The sequence below is a fragment of the Lagenorhynchus albirostris genome, chromosome 16 (genome assembly GCF_949774975.1).
Source record: "Lagenorhynchus albirostris chromosome 16, mLagAlb1.1, whole genome shotgun sequence".
In the NCBI taxonomy this organism is placed as follows: Eukaryota; Metazoa; Chordata; class Mammalia; order Artiodactyla; family Delphinidae; genus Lagenorhynchus; species Lagenorhynchus albirostris.
The window spans coordinates 28,469,410-28,489,387 of record NC_083110.1 but is presented as its reverse complement, the minus strand read 5'-3'; the positions used below and the strand labels follow the sequence as shown (position 1 = coordinate 28,489,387).

The following is a 19,978-nucleotide window of genomic DNA, read 5'->3' as shown; positions in this document are numbered from 1 at the left end:
ATGGCCTCACTCTGATCCCGGCCTCGTTGAAAAGAACCACAGCCTTCCAGTCCGTATGTTGCAGGTAGTTGCTGACTTTGGTAGGATTGCCTCGAACCACAAAGCCTGTCCATTTGGGCAGACCTTTACAGCAGTGATCCTCAAATTTCAGCGTCAGAATCATCTGGAGCACCTTGCTGATACAGCTTGATTCAGGAGGTCTGGGCTGGGCTGGAGAACTGCATTTCTCCCAGGCTCCCAGGTGATGCTGAGGCAGCTGGTGTGCGGTCATGCTTCGAGAACCACCGCTTACGGGAATCAGAGCCGTGGGAGGAGCTTCTGTGATGGGGACCCTTCTCACAGAAATGTTCAGCCCTGGCACTGGAGCACTAAACAGTTGTTAAAAACAGCTGTGTTGACCGCATTGTACACCAGACACGAGTCCTGTCTGCTGATCAGTTACAGCAGCTGGCTTCAGGCACATTCCAGGCGGCCCGACTGGTTAGAGACATACTACAGAGTCCCCCTTCCTTCCGATGACGATGCCCTAATTTCAAGTACTGTCCCTGTAAAACGGAGAAACAGCGCAAGAGCCTTGATTCTTCCTCAAACAAATGGCCTCAAGGTGTCAAAGGCGAAGGGGCTCTCACTGGACACTTTTTCTGGTCTGCATAGAGGGTCTGGGGGAGTTTCTGTTGAATGATTTGAGATGTTCAGAGACCAGAGATCATTCATCAGCTTCTCTTGGTAGTTGGTTGTTTACTGGGTCCTCTGCGGGGTTCTGGAAATGTGTGGAAGAGTAAAACCGGAGTTCCCTGCCCTGAAGAACATCACCAGACAGTTGTGCAGATCATTATCTCTGAAAGAGCATCTTACTTCTGTTAAGGGCTCCCAGGAGGGGAAAGCCACGTCTGTCTCTGAGGTTATGGAGGAGGACAGCACAGGAGGAATATTTGAAGCAAACCGGGAGGCTTCAGAAGCGTTCTGGTACCCTTCCTATGGTGCCTGACATAACAGATACTCAGTAAAATCAGTCTTTGCCACTGGGGTGAAAGGCCTGCAGAGGCATGAGAAATGGCCCAATTTTATCAAGCCTCCCGTTTCCCAGGGAGACGTCTGCAGAGATGGCCTCAATCTAGATGGGACGCTTGTAATGATAGGAGGGGCCTTATCATGTGATGAGAAATGAGGTCCTGAAAATCAAGCAAGGGAAAGGATGCAATTTTAAACCCATTTGGTAACTTTCCTCTTTCATACCTTTTGTTTGTCGGTTTGGTTGGGTTTGTACTTGTACTTTAATGTAAATTTCTGAAGTCCAGCATCGGACCCACTGCCACACAAAAAAATTTGAATTTTCCTCCAAGAGGAACTGTGCTCTTTAAAATATAATGCCACCTTCTTCACAGCAGGTTTGCTAGAAAAGAGATTTGTGGTTTTGCTTTAGGCTGTTGTCTTCAAGGCAAGCTTTTTGTGTGTCTGCTGTAGCTGGGCATTTAGTTCACTTCCTGAGATTAATTGATGGCAAGCGGCATTCCTTGCTCCGCAGACCCTCAAAACGATGATCTTTTATTCTTTTCTTGAAGTGAGGTATGCTTAATATCTAGCTGCGGACTTTGGAGGTATGAGCTGAGATTCAAGAAGCATAGCTATGAAAAATTTAACTCACTGGAGCTCCTCGGTTGTTATAAAAATGTGGGTATTCCTAAATGGAGTCTTCAGATATTGGGACAAGACAAAAACTCACCCAGCCTTAGTTGATTATTGAGGCTCTCCTTAGCACATTGTCCTGACAGGGACTCATGGGGAAATTTTCTACTGATAATTCACACCAGCTGTGCATTTCATAAATGCCCGCCATGCTGCTTTTCTTTTTTGCAACGTAGAGGGCACTGTGGCTTGGGGCGCTGCAGTGGGGAATGAGCACGATCCAGCTGCCTCCTGCAAGTGGGAGGGGGTAAGATGGGGGCCACGCTGCACTGACTTCCAGTTAAGAAGACCTCTCTGGGCAAAGCAGTGTTCTCTTCCCACTAACTGTCTTCTCTACATTACTTATCCACTCTGTTTCCCATCTGTACCAGTGGGTGATAATAACAGAAATTACCTGTAAGTATCATTGTGATGAGTAAATCACAAAATGTAGGTAAAAGTTTTAGCGCAGCAACATTTATAAGAGCTCAACCCATGATGGCTAGTCATCTTAGTAGCAACAGTAGAAGTAGTAGTAGTCTAGTAGTCAGAGTAATAGTAGGAGAACCCCACACCTTTATTATTGAACCACTTTCTGTTTCCTGTCTCCTTTCACCATTGTAACAGCTACAAATATATAAGTGAGTTCTAAGCAAAGAATAAAAGAACGATAATAATAACAGTAGTTAACCTTTATTGAGGGCATGCTCTGTGTCAAGTTCTGTGCTAAGTGCATGCCATGTCTTAGGCAACCCTCAAACTGAATCCATTAACTAATGATAATGTTTAACATTCCCATTTTACAGATAAAGAAACTGAGGCAAGGCACAATGTAGCAAGCAGTAGATGAGCCAAAACCTGATGAAAGACATGTTGGCTCTGGAGCCAGTATACTTAATCACTAAAGAAATAGGTGGTTTTCTGCCCTCAGTGGTATCCACTTCCAAACACTCCCTTGGGGTGTCAACTCTCTTGGTTCCACTGAACAAATTAACTGGCTAGTGTCCGGGTTTCTTGTTTTCTTTGGTTGGACTCTCATAAGTATTGATCCTCAAATGCAAGTTAAAGACTGGGGGAGAAGTTTCCTTCCAGATAGAGCAGATCCAATTGTGTACGTATGTGACCCAAACTCTTTCATGACGATACTGTGTCTTTCTGGTATGTTTCCATGTATTCCTAAACTGATGGCAGGATGCTTTTCTCCTTTAAATGAACAGCTGAGCCCTAAGGTGCAAGAAGGACAGCCAGGGTCATCAGTGGAGTGACATCTGGTACTTTGTGCCCGTTTTTCTTTAAGGTGCACTATTGTATTAATTTGCTCAGGCTGCCGTAACAAAGTACTACAGACTGAGTATCTTAAACAACAGACATTTATTTTCTCGCGGTTCTGGAGGTTGGAAGTCCAAGATCAAGCTGTTGGCAGGGTTGGTTCCTTCTGAGGCCTCAAAGGAAGGATCTGTTTCAGGCCTCTCTCCTTGGCTGGTAGATGGCCATCTTCTCCCCATGACTTCACATCATCCTCCCTCTCTACATGATTGTGCCCAAATTTCCTCTTCTTATAAAGACGACAGTCATATTGGATTAGGGCCTACCCTAATGACCTCATTTTAACTGAATTACCTCTTTAAAGACCATATCTCAAAATACAGTTACAGTCTGAGATACTGGGAGGTAGGACTACAACATACAAATTTTATGGGGGCGGGGATACAGTTCAGACCATAACAACTACACAGCAGATACACTTCACCTCATAGTTTTACCCTAAAATAAGGCTTGTACGTTGGCTAAGTGGTAAGTGGCAAATGAGCCTTGAATCAATTATGGTCCATTTTGGGGGAGTTGGGATTACTTTCTGAGTTGAGGAAATATATAAAATAGTTAAGATGTGAAAGGCAATATCTAGTATTGGGCCTCGGTTCCAAGTAAATCTTTAAGGAGTTGTCCGAGAGCCCGTGAAAGTGATTCTCTTTGTTGTTCTGTAAACTGATAATGTTGGGATACTTTGTTCAGGGAGGTTTCTGATGGCCCTCCTTCCCCCCCCCCCGCCCCCAACCAAAGCACTGTTGGTTGTTGTGCTCCATGGCAAGTGCTTGGGCTTTCTCCTGTTAATACAGAGTCCAATTTAGAAGGAGAAGTTCCTGTAGACAAGTAGCCTACGCCAGCCTGTGGCACTTACGTTGCTACAGGAACAGACATGGCAAAGAAATGTATCCTGTCTGGCCCAAAGTAGCTAGTGACTCTCATGTTGCTGAAATCAATCACGTTCCAAGCTTCCTCCCAGACGTCTAGTGAATCTAGTTAATGAGAAGCAGTTCTAGTAATCAGTCTTCAGTGCTTCTTATCTCCCGTCTTTGCTCCCAAAACAACTTTTCTATGCTTACTCCATGCCCTCCAGCCTTTTGATACCCAACAATGTTTCAGTATTTCCAAAATCCTTCCAGTCAGCACTCGTTCATTGAGAGAAGAGTCCTTAAAAGTCCTTAAAGGTCACCCAACATTTATAATGAAATTTATAATGAAATCCGATCTATATTCACAGCTCCTCAGGAATGTCTCAAATGATGAGAAATCCACTGCCTTGGGAAACAACCCATGTCATTTTTAAAATACCTTCCATTTGTAAGGAAACGTTCTTCCTTTCTGGAAACTTGAGTTTGGCTCTATCTAAATCCCTAGTCTGAGCTCCATTGGTCATAATCAGTCAAATCCATCTCTTCCACTTGACTCCCATCGCACATCTGAGGGCAGCTCAGGTCTTCTGTACCTCAGGTCAGGCAATACGACATCTCCAACCATGGTTTGGGGTGCCTTTCTTTGGCTCTTTTCTTTTGGGTCTCAATCATCTGAACGGCTCCTAGTGGGTCATGACTATAATATGCTGAGATTCCTCCTTACCTTTCAGGGCTCAGATCAAAAGTTATCTTCTGGGCTTCCCTGGTGGCGCAGTGGTTGAGAGTCCGCCTGCTGATGCAGGGGACGTGGGTTCGTGCCCCGGTCCGGGAGGATCCCACATGCCGCGGAGCGGCTGCGCCCGTGAGCCACGGCCACTGGGCATGCGCGTCCGGAGCCTGTGCTCCGCAGCGGGAGAGGCCACAACAGTGAGAGGCCGGCGTACCGCAAAATAAAAAAAAAAGGCTTTGCCTTTTTCTCCCATTCTGAGGGTTGTCTTTTTGTCTTGTTTATGGTTTCCTTTGCTGTGCAAAAGCTTTTAAGTTTCATTAGGTCCCATTTGTTTCTTTTGTTTTTATTGCCAACCCTTCTTTGCAAAGCCTTTCTTGATGTTACTCAAATACCAGGCAATTCACAGCTTTCCTGGTGTTCTCAGACCACCTTGTACATTCACTTTGCTATAACACTTACCACAGTGTATCACAACCGTTGATGGACATTTTCTCTCTTGCTCGCTGTATTATAACTCTCTGGCTAGGGACTGTACCTTCAACATTGCGGTATCCTCCATTCCTGGCACAGAAGAGGGGATTCCCGTTTATTGATTGCTTTACTGATTCAGGAAACCAAAGTTCAAATTTCAGGTACCATGGCTGATCAGAAACGGAAATATCTTTGTTCAGGGAGGTTTTTGACAGTCTTCAGATCAGCCCCTTGTAGTAACATCCTGGATGACTTATATTTACATGATCCGGGGCAGGCTGAGAGGCTTGCAGGAAGTACGGAGTGCAGCGTGGCTTACCACTGAGACTTCCCTGAGGCTTCTGGATGTTCCAGTGCAAATCCTGGCTTACAGCCCTAGTGTCAAATGATACCTGGTGTACCCAAATCTCTGCCCTAGTTCATGAGGCTTGACATTTAAAAAGCTGTCTTTCTTTCTTTTCACTGAGCGACAATTGATCATCAGGCTTGTTTATTTACTTTTTTTTTTTCAGTAGGAAACATTTTTTTAATAGATCTTTATTGGACTATAATTGCTTTACAATACTGTGTTAGTTTCTGTTTTACACCAAAGTGAATCAGCCATATGCATACATATGTCCCCATATCCCCTCCCTCTTGAGCCTCCCTCCCACCCTCCCTATCCCACCCCTCTAGGTCATCGCAAAGCACCGAGCTGATCTCCCTGTGCTATGCAGCTGCTTCCCACTAGCCAACTATTTTACATTCGGTAGTGTATATATGTCGATGCTACTCACTTTGCCCCAGCTTCCCCCTCCCACCCTGTGTCCTCAAGTCCATTCTCTATGTCTACATCTTTATTCCTGCCCTGCAACTAGGTTCATCAGCACCATTTTTTTTTTTTTTAGATTCCATATATATGCGTTAGCATACAGTATTTGTTTTTCTCTTTTTGACTTACTTCACTCTGTATGACAGACTCTAGGTCCATCCACCTCACTACAGATAACTCAATTTCCTTTCTTTTTATGGCTGAGTAATATTCCATTGTATATATGTGCCACATCTTCTTTATCCGTTCATCTGTCAGTGGACATTTAGGTTGGTTCCCTGTGCTGGCTATTGTAAATAGTGCTGCAGTGAACATTGTGGTGCATGTCTCTTTTTGAATTATGGTTTTCTCAGGGTATATGCCCAGTAGTGGGATTGCTGGGTCACATGGTAGTTCTGTTTTTAGTTTTTTAAGGAACCTCCATAATGTTTTCCATAGTGGTTGTATCAATTTACATTCCCAGCAACAGTGCAGGAGGGTTCCCTTTTCACCACACCCTTTCCAGCATTTATTGTTTCTAGACTGTTTGGTAATGGCCATTTTGACCGGCATGAGGTATCATTATAGTTTTGATTTGCATTTTTCTAATAATTAGTGTTGTTGAGTGTCTTTTCATGTGCCTCTTGGCCATCTGTATGTCTTCCTTGGTGAAATGTCTATTTAGGTCTTATGCCCATTTTTTAAATTGGATTTTTTTTTTTTTTTGATGTTGAGCTCCGTGAACTGTTTGTATATTTTGGAGATTAATCCTTTGTTGTTTCATTTGCAAATATTTTCTCCCATTCTGAGGGTTGTCTTTTTGTCTTGTTTATGGTTTCCTTTGCTGTGCAAAAGCTTTTAAGTTTCATTAGGTCCCATTTGTTTCTTTTGTTTTTATTTCCATTTCTCTAGGAGGTGGGTCAAAAAGGATCTTGCTGTGATTTATGTCACAGAGTGTTCTGCCTGTGCTTTCCTCTAAGTGTTTTATAGTGTCTGGCATTACATTTAGGTCTCTAATCCATTTTGAGTTTATTTTTGTGTATGGTGTTAGGGAGTGTTCTAATTTCATTCTTTTACATGTAGCTGTCCAGTTTTCCCAGCACCACTTATTGAAGTGGCTGCCTTTTTTCCATTTTATGTTCTTGCCTCCTTTGTCATAAATTAGGTGACCATATGTGCATGGGTTTATCTCTGGGCTTTCTACCCTGTACCATTGATCTATATTTCTGTTTTTGTGCCAGTACCATACTGTCTTGATTACTGTAGCTTTGTGGTATAGTTCAAACTTGAGGAGCTGATTCCTCCAGTTCTGTTTTTCTTTCCCAAGATTGCTTTGGCTGTTCGAGGTCTTTTGGTTTCCATACAAATTGTAAAATTTTTTGTTCTAATTCTGTGAAGAGTGCCAGTGGTAGTTTGGTAGGGATTGCATTGTATCTGTAGATTGCTTTGAATCTGTAGATTGCTTTGGGTAGTATAGTCATTTTCACAATATTGATTCTTCCAGTCCAAGAACATGGTATGGTATATTTCTCCATCTGTTTATGTCATCTTTGATTTCTTTCATCAGTGTTTTACAGTTTTCTGAGTACAAGTCTTTCGCCTACTTAGGCAGGTTTATTCCTAGGTATTTTATTCTTTTTGTTGTGGTGGTAAATAGGAGTGTTTCCTTAACTTCTCTTTCTGATTTTTTTTTTGTTGGTATATAGGAATACCAGCGATTTCTGTGCATTAATTTTGTATTCTGCAACCTTACCAAATTCATTGATTAGTTCTAGTAGTTTTCTGGTGGCATCTTTAGGATTTTCTATGTATAGTATCATGTCATAGGCAAACAGTGACAGTTTTACTTCTTCTTTTCCAATTTGTATTCCTTTTATTTCTTTGTCTTCTCTGATTGCCATGGCTAGGACTTCCAAAACTATGTTGAATAAGAGTGACAAGAGTGGGCGTCCTTGTCTTGTTCCTGATCTTAGTGGAAATGCTTTCAGTTTTTCACCATTGAGTATGATACTTGCTGTGGGTTTGTCGTATATGGCCTTTATTATGTTGAGGTAGGTTCCCTCTGTGCCCATTTTCTGGAGAGTTTTGATCATAAATTGGTGTTGAATTTTGTCAGAAGCTTTTTCTGCATCTATTGAGATGATCATATAGTTTTTATTCCTTAATTTGTTAATGTGGTGTATCACACTGATTGATTTGCGTATACTGAAGAGTCCTTTCATCCCTGGGATAAATCCCACTTGATCATGGTGTATGATTCTTTGTTGTTGGATTCTGTTTGCTAGTATTTTGTTCAGGATTTTTGCATCTATGTTCATCAGTGATATTGGTGTATAATTTTCTTTTTTTGTGATATCTTTTTCTGGTTTTTGCATCAGGGTGATGATGGCTTTGTAGAAATTATTTGGGAGTGTTTCTCCCTCTGAAATTTTTTGGAAGAGTTTGAGAAGGATAGGTGTTAGCTCTTCTTTACATGTTTGATAGAATTTGCCTGTGAAGCTACCTGGCCCTGGACTTCTGTTTGTTGGAAGATTTTTAATTACAGTTTCAATTTCATTACTTGTGATAGGTCTGTTTATATTTTCTGATTCTTCCTGGTTCAGTCTTGGAAAATTGTACCTTTCCAAGAATTTGTCCATTTCTTTGTGGTTGTCCATTTTATTGGTGTGTAGTTGTTTGTAGGAGTCTCTTATAATCCTTTGTACTTCTGCAGTGTCAGTTGTGATTTCTCCCTTTTCATTTCTAATTCTGTTGATTTGCATCCTCTCCCTTTTTTTCTTGATGAGTCTGGCTAATGGTTTATCAATTTTGTTTATCTTCTCAAAGAACCAGCTTTTAGTTTTATTGATCTTTGCTATTGTTTTCTTCATTTCTATTTCATGTATTTCTGCTCTGATCTTTATGATTTTTTTCCTTCTACTGGCTTTGGGTTTTCTTTGTTCTTCTTTCTCTAGTGTAGGGTTAGAGTGTTTATTTGCAATTTTTCTTGTTTCTTGAGGTGAGATTGAATTGCTCTAAACTTCCCTCTTAGAACTAACTGCTTTTGCTGTGTACCATAGGTTTGGGATTGTCATGTTTTCATTGCCATTTGTTTCTATGTATTTTTTAATTTCTTCTTTGATTTTTCCAGTGATCTCTTGGTTATTTAGTAGCACACCGTTTAGCCTCCATGTATTTGTGCTTTTTACATTTTTTTTCCTGTAACTGATTTCCAGTCCCATAGAGTTGTGGTCAGAAAAGATGCTTGATACGATTTCAATTTTCTTAAATTTTCTGAGGCTTGATTTGTGACCCAAGTTGTGATCTATCCTGGAGAATGTTCCAGGTGCACTTGAGAAGAATGTGTGTTCTGCCAGTTTTGGGTGGAATGTTCTGTAAATATCGATTAAATCTATCTGGTCTATTGTGTCATTTAAAGCTTGTGTTTCCTTTTTTATTTTCTGTTTGGATGATCTGCCCATTGGTGTAGGTGGGGTGTTAAAGTCCCTACTATTATTGTGTTACTGTCAGTTTCTCCTTTCATGGTTGTTAGCATTTGCCATATGTATTGACGTTCTCCTAACATTTATAATTGTTATATCTTCTTCTTGGATTGATTGTTTGATCATTATGTAATGTCCCTCCTTATCTCTTGTAAGAGTCTTTTTTTTTTTTTTTTTTTGCGGTACGCGGGCCTCTCACTGTTGTGGCCTCTCCCGTTGTGGAGCACAGGCTCCGGACACGCAGGCTCAGTGGCCATGGCTCATGGGCCCAGCTGCTCCGCGGCATGTGGGATCTTCCCGGACTGGGGCACAAACCTGTGTCCCCTGCATAGGCAGGCGGACTCTCAACCACTGCGCCACCAGGGAAGCCCTAACAGTCTTTATTTTAAAGTCTATTTTATCTGATATGAGTACTGCTACTCCAGGTTTCTTTTGATTCCCATTTGCATGGAATATCTTTTTCCATCCCTTCACTTTCAGTCTGTATGTGTCCCTAGGCCTGAAGTGGGTCCCTTGTAGACAGCGTATATACGTGTCTTGTTTTTGTATCCATTCAGCCAGTCTGTGTCTTTCGGTGGGAGCATTTAGTCCATTTACATTCAAGGTGATTATCGATATGTATGTTCCTATTACCTTTTTCTTAATTGTTTTGGGTTTGTTTTTGTGGGTCTTTTTCTTCTCTTGTGTTTCTCACCTAGAGAAGCTTCTTTAGCATATATTGTAAAGCTGGTTTGTTGGTGCTGAATTCTCTTAGTTTTTGCCTGTCTAAAAAGCTTTTGATTTCTCCATTGAATCTGAATGAGATCCTTGCTGGGTAGAGTAATCTTGGTTGTAGGTTTTTCTCTCTCATCACTTTATGTATATCCTGCCACTCCCTTCTGGCCTGCAGAGTTTCTGCTGAAAAATCAGCTGATAACCTTATGGGGATTCCTTTGTATGTTATTTTTTGTTTTTCCCCTTGCTGCTTTTAATATTTTTCTTTGAATTTAATTTGTGTTACTTTGATTAATATGTGTCTTGGTCTGTTTTTCCTAGGGTATATCCTGTATAGGACTCTCTGTGCTTCCTGGGCTTGGGTGACTACTTCCTTTCCCATGTTAGGGAAGTTTTCAACTATAATCTCTTCAAATATTTTCTGAGACCCTTTCTTTTTCTCTTCTTTTTCTGAGTGCCCTATAATTCGAATGGTGGTGTGTTTAGTGTTGTCCCAGAGGTCTCTGAGGTTGTCTTCAATCCTTTTCAACCTTTTTTCTTTATTCTGCTCCTTGGCAGTTATTTCCACCATTCTGTCTTCCAGCTCACGTATTCGTTCTTCTGCCTCAGTTATTCTGTTATTGGTTCCTCCTAGTGTATTTTTCATTTCAGTTATTGTGTTGTTCATCTCTGTTTGTACTTTAGTTCTTCTAGATCTTTGTTAAACATTTTTGTATTTTCTAAATCTGTGCTTCCATTCTATTTCCTAGATACTGGATCATCTTTACTATCATTACTCTGAATTCTTTTTCAGGTAGATTGCCTATTTCCTCTTCATTTATTTGGTCTTATAGGTTTTTACCTTGCTCCTTCATCTGTGACATATTTTTTTGCCATCTTCCTTTTTTTTTTTTTAATGAGTGGGGTTGTGTTCCTGTCTTACTGGTTGTTTGGCCTGAGGCTTCCAACACTGGAGTTTGTAGGCTGTTGGGTAGATCTGGGTTTTGGTGCTGAGATGAGGACCTCCGTGAGCCCTCACTCCAATAAATATTCCCTGGGGTCTGGGGTTCTCTGTTAGTTCAGTGGTTTGGACTCAGAGCTCCCACTGCAGGAGCTTCAGCCCGACCCCCGGCTCATGAACCAAGATCCCGCAAGCCATGTGGGGTGGTGAGAAAAAGAAACAAAGTCAAAAATAAAATTAGACTAGGCAACTAATAGATATGTTAGAAAGAATATAAAAATAAAAATATAGATGAATCAACAACCGGAAGGTACAACAGTACCACAATAGTAAAAAAGAGGAGGAGGGAAAGGAAAATTTAAAAAGGGGGAAGGGGCCTTGGCTGTGGAGAGCGGGGCCTAAGCAAGGGTGAGGTTTGGGCGGTGGGCGGGGCCGAGGCTCAGGACCCACTGGGCTGGAAAAGGCCCTGGGGACTGTGGGGGGTGGGGCTTAGGCTCAACAGAACAGCAGGGGCCCAGGCGTGCCCCCCACCCCTGGTCTCAGAGGGCGGGGGACCTCACCTGGGGGCTCAGCAGGCTTCCTGGCCCGAGTGGGCAGGGCAGTCGCCCTCTGCTCCTCTCCCACTCCTCCGGAGGGCCCCTCCCGCCTGCCTCTCCTGATCTCCCTGGCCTCAGGGGCGCCAATCTTGTCTGGCCTCCACTTCTCCTCCCCTCTCAGTCCCCCCACGTCCTACCAGTTCATTTGGGGGTTCCTCCTGTCTCCTTGGGTGTCAGGGTCCTCCACCAGCGACCGGCAGGTGCCCTAGTTGTGGGGAGATGCTAACTCGGCATCTTCCCACCTTATTTACTTTTCTAGGATGAGGGTTGGAGGCCAGAGTAACCAAGGGATGATTGCTTCCCTAAAAGATAGGGAATCAAAATGTATCTCCTCTCCCTCAAGGTGCGTATTTTGTGACAGGAATTTTGGCCAGCTTACTACAGCATTCGCTTGCTTGCTAATATTATATGAATATAAATCCTGAATACACTGGGGGCAGGTCTTAGACCTCCCTGAGATGATACCTCCTCTCCAACCAATAAACAGCCTGGCTCTGTATCTTCAGGACAAATTTATTAAGGTCCACTCCCAACTGAAATACATTCTTCTAGGGCTGGGAAGAAAGAGTCCAGTCTGTTCATTTTCTCAGACCTCTTCTTTATGGTGGGTCGTGGATATCTATAGAACTCTTAAAGAGTCTTCAAGGACAAAAATATTCAGATTTGATCTTGCCCTGATCTGTGACCCATTCTTACCAGCAAGTGCCTTTTTATTTTAGCATTTTTGACGGAGCTCAGTATTTGAAAGGTGACCTGCTGGTTTACAACACCTCTCACATTCCAACAACCCATCTACCGAGATGTTCCGAGCTAACTGTTCTTCTCCTTTTAAGATCAGATATGACAGTTCCTATAGTAATCTAGCGTGTTCATTGAAGATAACTTTGCAGGATGGCTTCACATGATATTTGTCATTTGGTGTAGCCTAAAAGAAAATTCTCAGGAATAAATAAATGCAGTGAGAGTCTTCCCATCTTAAGTGGGATTGGAAGGCCTATTAGGAGGGCCATGGTAGAGATCCTGAAGACTTAATAATAGGCCTCTGGGCCATGTAGGAGGGATTGCTATCCCACTGTCTCTGTTCTGAACATACAAATGAGAAATACCAGAGAAATTTCAGAGGAAGAAGTACTAAGAACTAAATAAAGTTCACTCTTTAATGCTTGAAATAGATGGTTTCAAAGGTAAAATCACTTTACAGTAAATTTTGGAATTTCAACTCATTTTTATTTTCTATCTTGAATTGACAAGATTATTCAGGGAAAATGGCTCCACTGCACAGATAGCCAACTATTCCTGGGACATTGTCCTAATTTTATGCAGTTATTCTTGTAGAAACCCAAATGCCTCCCTGAAAATAGAGGTGCAGAATCTCTATCAGAGATAGAATCTAGACAATGGATGTGGACCAAGATGCAGGATTATATTTCTTATGCTGTAAGCTTGTTAGAGCTGCCTGATTCTATTGTAATTCTTGAGGTTATCGGTAAGGCTCTTCCCATCCACTGGAGGGGAGGCCTCTGTAGAGGCAACTTTCTTTTCCTCCAGTAAACGAGGCAAGAGGGGGTGACTGTAGCTCTGAGAATTCAAGACAAGTTTATTAAGATGCCTCTGAGCTTGAGGCTCTCATCTAAGGAGTGTGGCAGTTGGGAGGTGAAGGTAGGGGTAGGGGAGAGCATCATTGGACAGTGAGTGCAAATACAGTTGTCAAGGCAAGGAGCGAGGGTGTTGTTTAGTATTGAAATCATGTATTCCAGATGTGGGCATTTGGTAGTCAGTCTGCTCTGAAGTGACATGCTGCTGAATCTTTAAAGGGCTTCAGCCAGGGAGAGCAAAATCTGATTGGGCAAATTGCTAAAATATTTAAAGTGCAGCCTATTAAAGCTTTTAGTGCGAAGAGCATCACGTCAGAAGTTGTAGTCAGAAGGAGCGAGTAATTGGCTTTCCGTCCTCGTGCCAGTCAGTCAGTCAGCATGAGGCTCTATTCCTATTCCTTCCTCTTCATTGCCAATGCTAATAACAACACTTGAGGGTGTGTGCATGTGTGTGTGTGTGTCTCATGGAGAGATTGGATAGCTGGTAAAAGGAGAATAGAAGGAGTGAGACATCCATAAGAAGGGAGACTAAATCCACAAAATGATGTGAAGTCCATTTTAGAAAAAGGAGAACAGGAGAGAAAGGCAGAATTACTACCCGACAAAGGTCACCTGCGTGTCCAGGAGGTGGTGGTGGTGGTGGTTTGAGGTAGTTATCTTTCAAAGGATGGGTTCTGCAAGCAAGAGAGTGGCCTTCAGTGACAACCACTTCCTCTGCATCTTTCATCTCCTCCGAGGTGTAACGCAGGGGGCACTTTCCATTTATAATTTATCACATTTTCCACTTCGGTTTTCCTGTCCTCTTCTCCCCAGGCATGACCCCTTGTTAATTCCCGGCAATGATCAGATTGACAACATGGACTCCAACGTGAAGAAGTACGACTCTACTGGGATGTTTCACTGGTGTGCACCCAAGGAGATAGAGAAAGTCATCCTGGTGAGTGACAGATTACAGAATTGATGCCATCCTCTTCTGTCCCAAATTATGTCTACTAGGAATGAGATTTTCCTAACTGGATGGTGGGGTGATAGTCCCTGCACCTGATTATTTTTATACTTAATATTCAGGACATGTCTTGAAACAGCTAGAACTCTCATCAGAACATGACCTGCGAGTGGAATTTTCAATCACTGAATATGTATTGGCTCATTACCATAGGGTGTGAAATGCATCATGGGAGACAGTATGTACCATAACTCCTATGGACATGGCTCTGGGGCCAGAGCCTGCCTGTGCCATTAGCTGTGTGGCCTTGGACGAGTCACTGGAGCTCTTTACACTCTATCTCTTATGTGTAAGAAGATGGAACGAGAATGACCTTAACTCATAGGATGGTAGTGAAGATTAAAACCCATACGTTTTAATAAGTTTATAGGACTCCATAAACTTACGTGTTATTATTATTATTATATATTAAATGCCATGAAGAAATCTGAATGCTACCTGTATTGTCGTTTGTTTGTAACAGTGTCTTGTATCCTTCTAGATAATTGATTTGCGTATTTGTGATCCTTCTTAGCACACGATGTAGGCAGGCAGATCACATTTGCTGATGATGACAAGGGTGACCATGGTCCACCTCGGGAAGGCTGGGGCTCAGAGCGCCGTTTCCTGGTTGACTCCTCTCAGTAGCAGTAGTGGGCTTCTTCTGGTGTGTCCCAAGAATGTCAGCATAGATAACAATCCGTTCTACTCTTTAGACTTGTCCGATTAAGAGCTTTAAGCTTTAATGCCTTCATCTCCTACCGTTTATTGTCTTGCTAATCCATGAAAAATGGATTAATAATCAGGAAGTTCAGATGGAAAGGTTCTTTCTCCCTTGTGCTTTCTAATCCCCGGATTGCTGTGGCCTGCTCCTTTATGTCCACCAGGAAAATCCTATCATTTCTGATGTCATGGCCACCCTTCCTAAGAAAGGACTGTTCCAGTTCCTCAGAATGGCTTTGTGCTCTAATCCATTAGCTTTTTCCCTGTGTTTTATCTGAATGTGTGTGTGATTTCTCAATTTAATTATAATCGAGCATTAAGAACCAATACAGCTTTGTGCTGGAGGCTGTCTGGGAGGTGTGAAAGTTACAGACAAAAGCACAGAAAGTCAGAATTCTTAGGAAACAGCCCCCGTCCAAGGAGTGCAAATGGTTTTCATCACCAAGCTGCTGCACGTGTCTACATCCTGATGTTGTATCTGGCCCACTTTTGCTCTAGGGATATAGACTCATCCTGGTGTTACCCACCTGGGGACAGGTCAAAGGCTTGGTTGGCATTGCGGGATCCAAGGTTTTAATGGCTTGCCTAGATAATCCTGAGGAGTGCATGGCTGACTGACGTTCAGAGCCCCCTGCCAGCACCAAAGGGTTGAGCGAGGCCAGTTACTACTCCCCTCACCTGAAACATAACATCATTTAACAAAACATTTATGACAAACCTATTACATGTTGGGCACTGTTCTTGTTGCTGGGGGTACAACAACTCCTGACTGGTCTCATAGAGCTTCTGTTCCAGTGGGGGCAAAGACCAGATCTCCAGGTAGGCAATGAATATGTAATAACATTTGAGATACTGATAACGTGCTATGAAGAAAATAAAGTGAGGTCATAGGCGAGAAAGGGACTGGGAGGTGCTGTTTAGACAGCGTGGCCCCAAAAGCCCTCTGTAAGGTAACCCTGCACAGAGATGAGGATGCTTGGAAGAGCCAGCGACAGGCGGATGCTTTCTGGGCACAGGATACTATCTGCTTTGGGGGTTAGAAAACATGAGACGGCCGTAATTTTGAGGAAATGACCATCTAATTAAAAGATATAAACGTACCAGGAAACAGTATATTCAAAGCTTAGCGTTACAAGGCACAAAGTGCTGTTTGAATCTAGTATGTGTTTAGGTGGCTGGGGAAGTCTTATTGGATACAAACAGTTGATCTTGGAAGGGGTTTATGGCTCTTAAGGCCCCATTTGGACTAGGCCTTGAAGAATGTGTAGGAAACTCAAGATACACACATAAGTAGTTTCTCTATTGCGTCTTAAACCTGGCAGAATCAGTCTCCCCAAGGCTGAGTCCCAGGAATTGGGATCTTTACCAGGTTCTCCAGGTGATATTGCTGTGGCCGGTCTAAGGATTGGTGTTTTGGTCCCCAGATCTAATGTCCTGTGGTCAGCACCTGTGCCTTGGCCACTCTGCTAATTGATGCCTTCCCTACCTTCCTATTCTAGATTTCGGGACCCGCTTGGTATTCCTCAGGCTTGCTGAAGGGAGCTAGCCTCCCAGGTGACCGGTCAATTAAAATTAATCAGGGGTCCCATCACAGCACATTACAAAACTGGTTGACCCTCTGCTGGTGGTACCTAGGCACACACACTTCCATGCAGCCAAGATAACTAACTCCAGGCACCATCCATGAAGCAGTGATGTGGGGTGTGACTCCCTAGTGGGTCCTCCTTGGTCACTATTTATAAGACATTTTTTATGGCCTCCGTCTGAGATGTCCGTGTACTGTTGCGGAGAGAAACCAATAATGGTGACAGCCCCTGCTTTAGTCTAACGATCAGGGAGTGAACGCTTGCTTCTTCCTCTCCTTGGGGGTTACTGTAATAACCCTGACATTATCGTGAATTGCAATATTGGCATTTAAACAATCAATACACTGGTCAATTCTAGGGATTAAATCGAGCAGAGTTTGATATGTGCAGGGGACATTAATATGCCTCCCCAAAAGCATCGTAAGCCACACGGGGGGCCATCCAGACATGCAGTGGGTGGAACGGGAGGAAGAAAGCCAAGATGGGAGGCACCAGACCAGAAAGAGGCAGAGAAAGGCCCAGCACTGGCCTCCTGTGTTACTTTCTGCATGAACACAGTGAGCAGTGGGGCCAGCAGTAGCTAATCATGTGCATTTCCTGGGAAGCTCTAACTGGGCTGATTTATTCCTTCATTTGTCTCCTTTGTAAATACAGGCCTAAAGTTGGGGGAAGACATGGGCTTGTTGCCCTTGCTGTTCTGATCCTTTTAGTGGCTGTTTGGGAATCTTCCTCTGATGACTTAACACAGGTGGCCACTCCAGTCATGTTCCTGGAAACCCCAAGGCAGCGGTAGACGTTGGTCGGCAAACTCCCTCTGGAAAGGGTCATATAATAAATAATTTAGGCTTTGCTGGCCATACGGTCTCTGTCACAGCTAATCACCTCTGCTTTTGTAATGTAAAAGCAGCCACAGACAATACCTACGTAAGATTAGCCGTGTTGCAATAAAATTTGGTGGAATTTGAACTTAATATAAGTTTCACATATTATGAAATATGCTTCTTTTGATTTTTTTTCAACCCATTTTCAAACATAAAAACCAATCTAAGCTCACTGGCCATAAAAAAGCAGGCGGTGGACCAGATTTGGCCCATGGGCCAGAGTTTGCCAGCCCCTGGCTCAGGATATCGTGTTCTACCTACTGATGCAGTGACGTCCTATGAGATCCCATCGATGAGTCTAGAATTTGGAGCTCATTTCTCAAGCCGAGGCCAGCAGGGGTCTGACTGTTTTATCATCATCTCAGCAACAGAAGCGCACAAGACAGCTCATTTTATCAACAATTTCCTGGAAACTAAGACTTCCTTTTCCGAATGACATAAATATTGCTATTCCCTCTTATTTTACCCCTGAAAGTTCTGCTGTTATGTATGGATGGCATATCTTCCTTAAATCTTTTCTCAGAGAAGGTAGTGATATGTGTGAATATATGTTTGCACGTATTTATTCCACCAATGTAATTTATACACACATACTCTAATTATAAATATATATGGCATGTATATAACATGAAGAAATTAAAAACATAATAGCACATGGTAAGCACTCAGCAATTGTTTACTTGGTATTTTACACAAGTGATTTTTTCAGTCCTTTTCACAACCCCATCTCTCCAATGCCTGTGCCCTTCTCCCTCCGGCAGACTCGAAGTGAAGCCGCCATGACCGTCCTGAGTGGCCACGTGGTGGTCTGCATCTTTGGCGATGTCACTTCAGCCCTGATTGGCCTCCGGAACCTGGTGATGCCACTCCGTGCCAGCAACTTTCACTACCACGAGCTCAAGCACATTGTGTTTGTGGGTTCCATCGAGTACCTCAAGCGGGAATGGGAGACTCTTCATAACTTCCCCAAAGTGTCCATATTGCCTGTAAGTCCAAGGTCACATTAGCAATGCTTTTTTCTTCTTTTCATTCACAAAAGAAAAATCCCAGATGGATAGAGTGGTTGTAGCTTTGATCATGCCTCTGCTTCATCTGGTTATGGACCTGAGGACTCAGCCCTTCCCCTATGCTCTGTCTAGGAATATCCAAACCCTGGGAGACCTTATTAAAAGGGATTTGCAGCCAAGTTTAGTCACTCACCAGTCATGGAGTTTCGCTGGTATCAAACGTATTAACCATATCAGTGTCTATACAGTCTCTCTCTTGCCTACCCAAACCCAGCGCTTTGCAATATTATAGCACTTATAGCAGAATTTACATAAGGAACTATTTATATCACTTTATTTATGACATTATGAATGCTTGGAGAAATCTTATTTTACCATGTTCTGTTTTTAACGAAATGCATTTAACAGAGTTCTTTATTTCTGTTGTACAAAAGGCCAGCCCCTTCTGCTGGCCAACCCCTCCCTCCCTCCCAGTCATTTAGAAGCCCAGTAATGTTTTCATGAGATTGTGTGTGTGTGTACATGTGTGCACGTGTGTGCATGTGATGTTCTTGATTACAAAACACTAGGACCCAAATCTAAAAGGAACAATTTGGGACTCCACAATTTAATGAGAGGGCATGGGATACGTGATCTGGGAGTCACATAACTAACTACTTCCCAATCGTTAATCAATATATTTTCCATAAACTTTCAAATAATTGTAGAGCACTGTACATTTCAACCTTTGATATAGTTCTCCAGGTCACAAATCTATGCAAGTATCACTTATACTCCAAACATCTTTCTTGGAAGTTCACATCCCTAAAACTGAGGAACACAGATTTTATTCTATATTTTAAGAAGTCTGGCTTTTTTCCCACTTACAGAGCTGAAATTTGTTATTTCTATTATCAGCTTCTAGAACCTCGGAAATGGAAAAAGAAGAGTCAAGTAATATAATTCAATAAGGAAGACATAAGAATCGATCCACAAGTAATGCCCATTCGTAGCTATCAATACCATGTGTCCTAATGTATCCCTGGCGCAGTGGGCACTCAATAAATATATAAAGAATTGAGAAAAATATAGACAGATATCTTTTGGCTGCTGGGCCCCAAATTCACTGACTTAGTTGAACACATGTGGTTAAACATAGTCACCTGCAGAAAAATAGTCATACACATAAAAGACCATAAACAGATATATACCTAATTTCAGAAACATGATAGTTGTGATTACATATTTCCATGATTATTTTCCTACATGTGCTCTTCCACATGGTCCTTGGGAACCATGAACTAGGGTCTAAAAGTATTTTGTAAAGAGCTTATTAGTTTTCTGGGATACAGGAGTCTATGTATGTGTGTATGTGTATAGTGTTGGGGGTGTGGGTGTGATGTTTTCTGTGTGTATTTGTTGTGTGTGTTTCCTTCTGTACGCTCTTGTACACATCCACTCATCTGCCTGCATCTATATGAATGAGTTCTCCTACCTGCAGGGCCTTTTCAAACCCTCCAAAACTTATCACACTTGAACACAACATATTGGTACGGAATGGGCCTTCACCTATGTCTCCACATATTTCATTGTTTAAACAGGGCCCCAGATATAGGACCAGCCCAGAGAAACACAAGGTGTTTCTGTGTATGTCATTTGT

General features: G+C 42.6%; 1 protein-coding gene across 1 annotated transcript in view; it reads left to right on the top strand.

The window, feature by feature from the left end:
• KCNMA1 (potassium calcium-activated channel subfamily M alpha 1) overlaps positions 1-19,978 on the top strand; it is a 728,670-nt gene that overhangs the window by 638,862 nt on the left and 69,830 nt on the right. The window contains exons 19-20 of the mRNA XM_060126951.1: positions 13,971-14,094; positions 18,094-18,318. Of these exons, the coding sequence (XP_059982934.1) occupies positions 13,971-14,094; positions 18,094-18,318 (349 nt within the window). The remainder of the gene's footprint in view (positions 1-13,970; positions 14,095-18,093; positions 18,319-19,978) is intronic.